This window comes from Poecilia reticulata, linkage group LG2 (genome assembly GCF_000633615.1).
Source record: "Poecilia reticulata strain Guanapo linkage group LG2, Guppy_female_1.0+MT, whole genome shotgun sequence".
Lineage (NCBI taxonomy): Eukaryota > Metazoa > Chordata > Actinopteri > Cyprinodontiformes > Poeciliidae > Poecilia > Poecilia reticulata.
Genome location: NC_024332.1, coordinates 30,816,150 through 30,825,598, shown reverse-complemented (window position 1 = coordinate 30,825,598; position 9,449 = coordinate 30,816,150). Strand labels below are relative to the sequence as shown.

The 9,449-nt window shown below is 40.1% G+C and overlaps 1 protein-coding gene across 1 annotated transcript in view; it reads left to right on the top strand.

Annotated features, from left to right (window-relative positions):
• The first annotated feature begins 330 nt into the window (after nucleotides 1-330).
• The window catches only part of chn1 (chimerin 1), a 10,629-nt gene continuing 1,510 nt past the window's right edge, over nucleotides 331-9,449 (top strand). Inside the window, exons 1-5 of the mRNA XM_008399011.2 lie at nucleotides 331-983; nucleotides 2,977-3,061; nucleotides 5,863-6,036; nucleotides 7,531-7,608; nucleotides 8,290-8,427. Coding sequence (XP_008397233.1) covers nucleotides 732-983; nucleotides 2,977-3,061; nucleotides 5,863-6,036; nucleotides 7,531-7,608; nucleotides 8,290-8,427 — 727 coding nt within the window. The 5' untranslated portion in view covers nucleotides 331-731. The remainder of the gene's footprint in view (nucleotides 984-2,976; nucleotides 3,062-5,862; nucleotides 6,037-7,530; nucleotides 7,609-8,289; nucleotides 8,428-9,449) is intronic.

Below are 9,449 nucleotides of genomic sequence, written 5' to 3'. Positions count from 1 at the left end.
GCCTCTAACGGCCCACATGCTGTCGCAAGTTCTCCGGGCTGGAGCCCACTCTGGATGCATGACTCATTCATTGCTCATTATCGTCCCACTCTCATTTCATGTCATCCTGCTCGAATGGCGTGCGTGGGGTGGCGTGGGGGAGACGGAGTAGCGGCTACTACAAAGCTGGTGTAGCCAAGCTGCGATTGGCTGGTGGGATCCATTTAATCTTCTGCCACTACTAGAGGGTCCACCTCCATCCTCCTCCCCCTCTCTCGCTTTCAGCCCGCCCCTGTCAGCATCCACACACAACAGAGTGCTGTCTCTGTTCCAGGGGAGAATATCAGCTCTGCGCAGGGAGGAGAGGATTAGCTCAGCCACTCATCTCATCTGCATTTACGTTCCTAGGGAAGCACATGAGCATCCAAGGCTGCACCCCTTTTGCATAAAACCTGGCACTCCAATCACAGAGGCTGCACTTGATCTGCTGTCTTGACTGTGTGAAGATTCAAAGACTACAGGGTTTTTTTTCTTCTTATTTATAGGTGTTCTGCATACTTTTTCGTCATACTCTAAAAGGACATTTATGTTGGAGATGCGCTTATTTAACTGGGAAAATGCAAGTCATATTGTTTGACAGTCACTTCTTTTAAAAAGAAAAAAAAAATCAAGGAGACTATCCTCATTTTTTGGGACTTTTTTTTTTTACACTTCTTTTATCTTTTTTCCCTTTTGGGGACTGAAGCTTCAGAATGCCATCTCGAGAGTCCTACGACGTACAAAAGAAAGACAAGCCCCTGGTGCAAAAGGCCAAGCGAGAGGCCAATCAGGAGGACATTCTGGCGGCAGCTCTGGGAATGAGGATGGGGCCACAGAAACCTTCAGCCACTTTTTGGCAACCACTTAAACTGTTAGCATACTCGCAGCTCACCTCACTGGTTCGCAGAGCCTCGCTGAAGGAGGTTGTCCAGTCGCCCAGGTCTGAAAAAGTCCACAACTTTAAGGTAAGATGCCTCTGCAAAACTGTCTTCATGTCATCATGTGTTGCCAGAGGGCTGCTGCTTGTGGGGGATGAGGAGGGCTTTGGGGGTGGGGGGGCAAAAAACAGAGCTGTTTTGGTCTGTCCAGAGAGATTTTATCAAAAGAAAATCTGTTGGTCGGGCTGTAGAGCGCTGCTGTCAGATAGAGCACCAGATGGGGAGATTATGATGCTGGATGAGGGTGAAACAGTGGAGGACAGCATCCCTGTTTGCCTTCAGTTTTGTTTTTATTGGGACAGAGAGCAGCAGCAGAATTTGACAATGTTTTTTTTGTGCTGGTCTCTTCCTGCTGCTTTGCCCTTTCAGTTTGCTGATTGCTCCATTTTATCCTTTTGCATGTGTGAAGTTTGTAATTATGCACAGTAATGATGGTGTTTTGCTGCCATAATGGACAAAATATAAAATTGTGCAAAAAACCTAATTAGGCATCTTGACAGTTCATTAAACTCAAAAATGTTTTGGATTTACAGAAAAAAACAATGTTTTCCTGTTAGAAACATAAAGTAAAGTCATTTTGATTTCATGTTTTCTTTATCAACAATTACATTTAAAACAAAAATCACTGCTTGAAGTTCTTATCTTAATTCATTCTTTGTGATTATGATTTCTGCTTGCATTTTATAGGGTGTTTACACATTAGTCTGCAGTTAAATCTGGTACAATGCATCTCTAATTCATCAATTAAATCTCTGTTTGTGTAGTGGTTTTCATGCACATCGAGGGAAACACAAAGTCCTTTGCATCAGCTAGAAAAAGGAAGCAATAGCACAGAAACAGACAATGGCAAAAAGAAAATAAATAAACAAACACGGAAAAGGAGAAACATAGTATTAACAATGGAAGAAACACATTGTTGTTAATGCAGTTGTAATAATGAGCAAACACAAGAAGCACAAGATTGCAAGAAGCATAGAGACAACAAATCTGTATAAAAGCATTAAATTATTATGTGTTAATGAAAGGTTTTTTTTTTTTCTCACAGCCTCTGACAAATACAAAAACACATTTCCGTTTGTGTCTTTTATTAACTTGCTGCCAGAAAACTGGCAGAGCACTGTTTTTTTTTTTTTTTTCTTGTTTGGTTCAGGGGCCTCTCTGATTGGCTGGACTGTTGTTACCCGCTGGAGTGTGGGAGCAATCTTTGCCCCACTGTTTCCACTGAAATGTCTCCCAGCAACTTATTATAAGGCCACTGTGTGAACATCCCACAAAGATGCAAGACTGCCCATCACTTCTCCACAAACACCTTCACCTTCTTCTTTAAGACAATTACAATATGCCCTTCATACTCGTTGTTGCAATGATGATTAGTTTAAACTGAAATACTTTTACTAAATGCTGCCCTGGGAAATGCCGGGTATGCAAAAACATTTTTTTTTTAGCATTATCATTATTAAGTGGCCAACTTGTGATTTTTGTGATGGTGACAATAAAAGGTGATCCTGATTTCACCGAAAAAAAAAAATACATAAAAAGCTCTATTTTAGTCAAGTAAAAGAAAAACGGTTAAATAAAGTATGTTTCAAAAAATGTATTTTATTTTTGAATAATCCAGTTTAGGTTGGCTGTATTTACATTTTTTTTAACTACAAATGATCACATTTAATCCAAATTCCTTAAAAAAAACAATAAAATAGCTCTTAAATATATGAATTTAGCATCATTAACATGCTATTTAAATTGCCTCATTCTCTTACAATTTCCCGTCCCCAATGACTTGAAATCACAAAAGCAACTGAAAACCCATTTGAACCCAAATGATAGATATAAATTTTCCCCCCAAATTCACTCCTTCGTAGATTGTCACTCTGGGTGGTTTGCCATGTGGTGGGTCATCCCTCTCATCTCATCAGGGATGAGAAGAAGTGGAAGGAGGGGAAAGAGGTCAAATGTTTTTTGTGTAAATAAGATAGATTAAATGACTGGACTCGTCTAACTGTCCTCCTTCCTGCTGCAGGTCCACACCTTCCGGGGGCCTCACTGGTGCGAACACTGTGCCAGATTTATGTGGGGGCTGATGGCTCAGGGGGTCAAATGTGCAGGTATGTTCAATTCATCACAATAAAGCAACATTATATAAACTGCTATGCCTCTTTACCGCATTTCTTTGTTACACTGGTGTTGTTCAAAATGAGCATTACTCTATATAGGTTACTTGGTTTACGATGCATCTGGAGCTGGATTATTGAATTTTAATCCAAAACTGTCAACTCTTGTTTGGGGATTATTGATTGTACAACAAAGCTGTGATGCAACATATATGCAACGGGATCTAAAACCTTATTTTCGACCTACTTTTGTTTGCACTAAGTGGTATGGGGATCAGTCATGTGGAAAATTTACTTTCTGGGATAAAAACTCACAGCTTTCTGGGGCTGAAGATACAAAATATAAGTCAAATGGAGTCGATGCATTTTACAGCTCTCCTCATCATCTCCGCTGATGGATTATGCTACCCAGGCTGAGCACATTTGAAGAGCATTCACTAGAGAGGCACGGATCCGTGAACAGTCAGTTGGAAATTCAAAAATCCCATATTTGTTCAGTCAGTGGAGGCACCATACTGAACACTACCAGGTCATGCTGACAACCGCCTTTGGTGTGGAAGTTGTTGCTGAGGAATAAATATGATAAACTATTAAATCATTTGATCTTGCTTCAAAAACAATTTACTGTGAAAGGTGGTTGCTCCAAATGTAAAATTATGCCCTATATAGCTACAAAAAGAATCTTTAAAGAGCCCTTCTTGAAAGCTGCAATCCATACGAGCAAGTCAAGGAAAAAAAGGTGAATCAGAAAATATCCACAAAGTTCTGATCAACTCGTTTTGCATACTCACCCACTTTGTGCAGTCACTCTCTGTCTTTCTGAATTCGCTCAGTCCTTTACCTGCGAGTAAAGTTCCTTGAGTGCGTTTCATCTCCAACATGTCAAATACTCCAGGTGAGATTTCTGTCTCAGCACTACAACCCAGTCTGGTGTGCGTCTTTGATGTTTTATTGATGCAACAAAGTGTGTCACATAAGTCTGCAAAGAGATCTGATATTAATTATTAACAACTTGATGCTGAGCGCTGACAACAATCTATATAAAGCCTCATATGGTGGGAGCTAATCTTCATCAGCCACTTACAAACAGACACATCATTCCTTTAGACTCAACCCCAGCTTGCTGAATCTGGGGCAGCAATGTCTCCCATGATTCTCACATTTGCATACCAAAAAAATAAAAAAATAAAACCCTCACTGTTCTTCCAGACCCCCTGTTTTCTTTTTTGTATGTGTGAACTGTTTTTGGCCCAGTGCCAGAGAGCGAGGCTCCGCTTGTGCTTGTTGTGGCACATTTCCTCATCAGAGTAAAACCCTCCCACCCACCGACCCACCCAGCCTCATCCCATCATGCCTGTGAAGGAAAACAAAGCTGGCATATCTCTTTAATGAGGTGCAGAGTTGGGACTGTGTGGAAAGGAGCTTTTTTTTCCCCACTCTCTCACACACACACATTAAAATTCAGCCCCTTTCAATCATAGAGCTGGGTCAAGCCCTATTTAACCTAAACACTTGAAATAATATATATATATAAAAACGAGACCAGCCTCAAAAATCTTTCTAGACAAAAAGGCGTCCAGTACATTTTCTAGACTGGGGTGATAATGTGCCGATAAGAAAATGAACAACCCCTCTCTCAAATGGGAGAATAGCAAGAGTCAGAGTCTGGACTCCCTTGGGATCAGCCTCCCCCACCAGAGACCCCGGACCACCACCGTCCTCACACGGACAAGGGTGGCTCAGCAGGCTTGCAGCCGATGACATGCACATCCCTGTTATACGACCTGTCTCATGTCTTTAAGAGAATCATCTCTTAGGGTAATTACATTTCTGCATCAATGCATATAAAAGCAGGCGGTGCGAATTTCTCTGGGGATCCATATTAATCAAAATATCCTCAAATGCTAAAAGCTTCCGAAGCTTTCACAGCTTTTTTCTTTTACAACACAGAAAATGCAACATTTCTCTCCTGGTTCTCGAATGTATATTTCTTAATAGCTTTTTGTTTAAAACGGCTGACTGCATTTGTGAAACATACACCCCCCCCTTTACAACTTGAAGACACAAGCTCATCCAAGATCTAAGGAGCTAAAGAAGTGGCCCATTTTAATCTGGGAAAGTAGGTCTTCTGTAGCCCGCAGCGCCTCGATCTCTGCTTCCACTGACAATGAGCGCAAGCTTAGATTTGGAAAAGAATAGAGCCCTGCGCTGACTGGCCTTCCTCTGGGCACCAGCGTTTTCACTGAGCCTCCAACTCCCTACATGTGTCCCTGTTAAAGAGCAGAGCTGCAGCCTGTCTCTCTCTCCCTGCTGATGCTCTGTTCTCAACACAATGATAGAAGCTGCGCCTCAAGGCCTCGTACGCTGCGACTGAGAGGAAGACACAATATGCTCTGCTTTTCCTGATATTCCCCTCAAACACCAGTCAAAGAGCGTATTATGTCTTGTAGATATTTTTGGGCAACCAGAACATTGCACGGCATATTCCCGTCTTGTTTTTTTTTGTTTTTTTTTTTAGCTCATCTTTCTTTAATTGGTTCATCTGAATTCATCTAAGGCCATCTGGACGGGAATGGATGTATTCGGTACTCAAGGTTACTCCAATGCTGTGAGGAGATGAAACAAATTCTCCAGAGGTGCTGTGACATTTTAGAAGCTAATATGAAAAAATGAACAGTCACAAATCATCCAGTGAGATTTGGATTCTATTTGTTGCCAAGTGCATTCAAGCAAGCAAGATCGTCATGTCAAAGCAACTGCTCATTAATAACTCGACTCCTCTTCTTTTTTTATAGACTGTGGTATGAATGTTCACAAAGAGTGCTCGGCTCAGGTGCCCAACGACTGCAAGCCCGACCTGAGACACATCCGTAAGGTTTACAGCTGCGACCTCACGACCCTGGTGAAGGCCTACAACACAGCCCGACCCATGGTGGTGGACATGTGCATACGGGAAATCGAGTCCAGAGGTTAGTTTTTATGCATTTTATACACAAGCGAAAACGAGAATGACTTTTTGCCTTGACGTTTCTCACAGTTTGTCACGTTACATCCATAAGTCATTATTGGGATTTTGTGTGATGGACCAACACAGAGTGTTGACTTAATCATAAAACTAATCAATTAAATGGCTAAAATGATGTGACATTTTCAATTAAAATACAACAATTGTGGCTCAGCATGTTTGTTTTGCAGTGTCTTTACAAATAATGCTACTGGAACAAAACAATTAAAAAGGGGTTTCTGAATAGAGAAAAACCCATTAGGTCTTCTGGTCTTATTTAACCAGAAGACCTTCGTCCATGTGTTTGGCGTGTCCTCTACATGGGCTGTGGACAATTTTAAACATGCTATGACTTTCTTTCAACATCAGGTTAAAGTGCATTTCTGACAACTGATAATGTTTGGTGTTTTTGTACTGAGATTAAATAATTATAGACTCTAAAGGTTGGACTAGATTTTATTTGGTGTTGTCAGAGTAATGGTGGCTACAAATGCCCATCAAACTTGTCAGATTTCTTTTTTTTTTTTAATTCAATAATGCTTCATTTCCTTCTGCTGCAAGAGTGAGCACATTTTTTTGTGTTTCATAAAATCACAACAAAATCCTTTGAACCTGAACAACAAGGCAAAATGTGAAAAAAAAAGTTCAAATGATATGAATATCTTTGGAAGGCAGTATAAACGGGTAAAAAAATATGCGGCAGTAAAAGGTGAAATAAATAGAAACCTTAAAAGTTATTTGAAACTTTGCTGTCATTACAAAAAAACCTAAATTGGAAAATTAATTATTTCATTTAATGAGACTCTCTGCTTCCATCAAGTATTATTCCAAGACAATAAAAACAATTTCATGTTTAACTTGTTAAAATTGATCATTATACTTGAATACCAACTCTCCTTTTTTTGCTAATTTCTTAACAGATACAAGTCTTTGAGTGGCTTTCAGACTTTTGTTTCTTGTATTTTTAAAACGGTTTTCTTTTAAAACAGTTTTCTTTCAGCTCACCTTCAATGTGTACCCTTTTGGTTGTAGTGCTTAAAGTCGGATTCAATTACAGACTAATTTAATGTTTTTGTTTGCAAGCGGAGGCTGAGTGGAGTGATGAGATTGCTGGTAATTGTAAATGTGTAATGAGGAAAACATTACTCTGTTTCCTGCTGTCTTAGCTGATTGCATTTCAGTTAAATCATTCAGAGAACTCTCATTGTCTCCCCTCTAATGTCTGTCTGCACCTAAGTTTGATTAATGGCTTTATTATTTTGCCCAGTGATGCAGAAAACTGTTTCCACAGACCCATGTTTCCTTTACTGCATGATACTGAGGATGTTTTGACTTTAACTTCCCCTGAATATTTCAGATGTATTCCAAAATTATTTGTTGCTAAATGCAGGTGAAAATGGTCTAAATCTCTGCTAAGAGCTTGCTTGATATTTGAAAGTTTGCATGTTTTTTCTTTAAGGACTGAAGTCAGAGGGCCTCTACAGAATATCCGGATTCAGCGATTCGGTGGAAGAAGTCAAGTCGGGATTTGATAAAGGTTTGTCTTCTTTGTTTTATAGATTGTCTTCAAGTCAAGGATGACACTTGAAGCCTGTTTGCATATGTCGACAAGACAGTCAGATCTCTTCAGATTAATGAAAAATTGACAGGATTAGAGTCCATCTGGGAGTGCAGATCCTGACATCTCAGACTCCTGTTGAATTTCGCTGTGTGGACAGATAGGGAGTTTCCTACCGAGGGGTCACACTGTCTTAAACGTGGCCATATTGGGATTCAGTAGTCAACTTAGTGAGAATAAACCTGTCGTGGCCGAGTGCTGTATGAATTTTAACTGTAAGAAAAACCCCACAGCAGCGGACTGAATCCTGAGCCAGATCCGCATGCAGGAGATCATCCATGACAGAGTGTCATTCCAGCTCACAGCGCTGTGATGTTCAGTCTGCCAGCACAAGTAGGCCACGCTCTCCTCTGGAAAGCATGCATAAATGAGCCAAAGTCAGAATTAAACAGGCCAAAGGCATGATAGCTGATACTCCGGGAAAAAAATAAGAGAGAGAGCGGAAATTGATTTTTTTTTTCCCCCCCAACACCATAAAGCAGTGTGTCTTTACTCCTCAGTTCACACAGTGATGTGAAAGTGCTGATGTGAGCCATTTTCAGTACAAGCACTCTCATTTTCCCATTCTTGTCTCCCTTATCCTGCCACGTATCTCTGCAGATGGCGAGAAGACAGACATCTCAGTGAACGCCTATGAAGACATCAATATCATCACGAGCGCGCTGAAGCTGTACCTCAGGGATTTGCCTGTTCCTGTAATCTCCTACGATGCTTACCCCAGGTTCATCGAGGCCACAAGTAGGTTTAAGAAATCATTTAAAGCAGGCAAATATTATTGATGAAGAAAAACATTGCTTTTATTTTGCACAAGATCTCTAGATGGAGCAAATGTGGCAGATCACATCTTTGATAAGTAAAGAAAAAAGTACACCATAAAAGAGGTAAACTGTAAACAAAGGAAATCCACCTGCAGACAGTGGTAGTGTGGACCTCAGATTTGTATAAATTTATGACATCGGATCGCTTTCCTGAAATACTTTTGCACTTGTTGAAGTTATTTAAAATGAAATAGGACAGAATAGACTTTAATAATGCACAGAATGCAGCTGATGTGCTGCACAGAACTTTTATAGCTTTTGCTCATTTTCAGCACTGAAGCCCTGATTATATAAAAGCCCCATTGTGATTTTTACATAATCAGCACAGCAACATTAAGACGACCAACTAGTTAAAATTACTTTACGCTACACTGTAAAACCCATATGTATGCAGTGCAATAAGTTTTAATTAACAAACCAACTACAAAACCCTCAAATAAAAATAAGCTTATGGCAAATGTGATCTGCATCCGGACACAAGGAAACGCATCTGAAGCACATTATATAGTTCTACCTTTTAATATTTATTTCCCCCAATTTACTTATCGTAACTATATCCGTTGTTGGTGCAGATTGTGCATTTTACTTAATTACGTTCTCCAAAAAAAACGGCCTTGCCTTGCTTTAAACCACTAATCTCCAACACTATCGCCCATTGCTCTTTGATACAAATGGCTTTTAGCCAACAACAGGAAGTACTTTTATCCCTCACTGCTTCCTCTGAGGGTAGAGTGATGCCTGACCACTTTTAAAGGGATAAATAATTTAAAATGCCAGATACCACAGTAGACAGTTTTATCTAGCTTTAGCTGTTTATTCATTCCAAAAGATGTAAGCAATTTGGAAAACAGTGAGGCTTGCTGTTTGTTTTGGTGCTAACTACTATTATTAGCAAAAGAAGCCAGTGACATGATGTTTCTCTGCGCAAGATGCAAGATATAT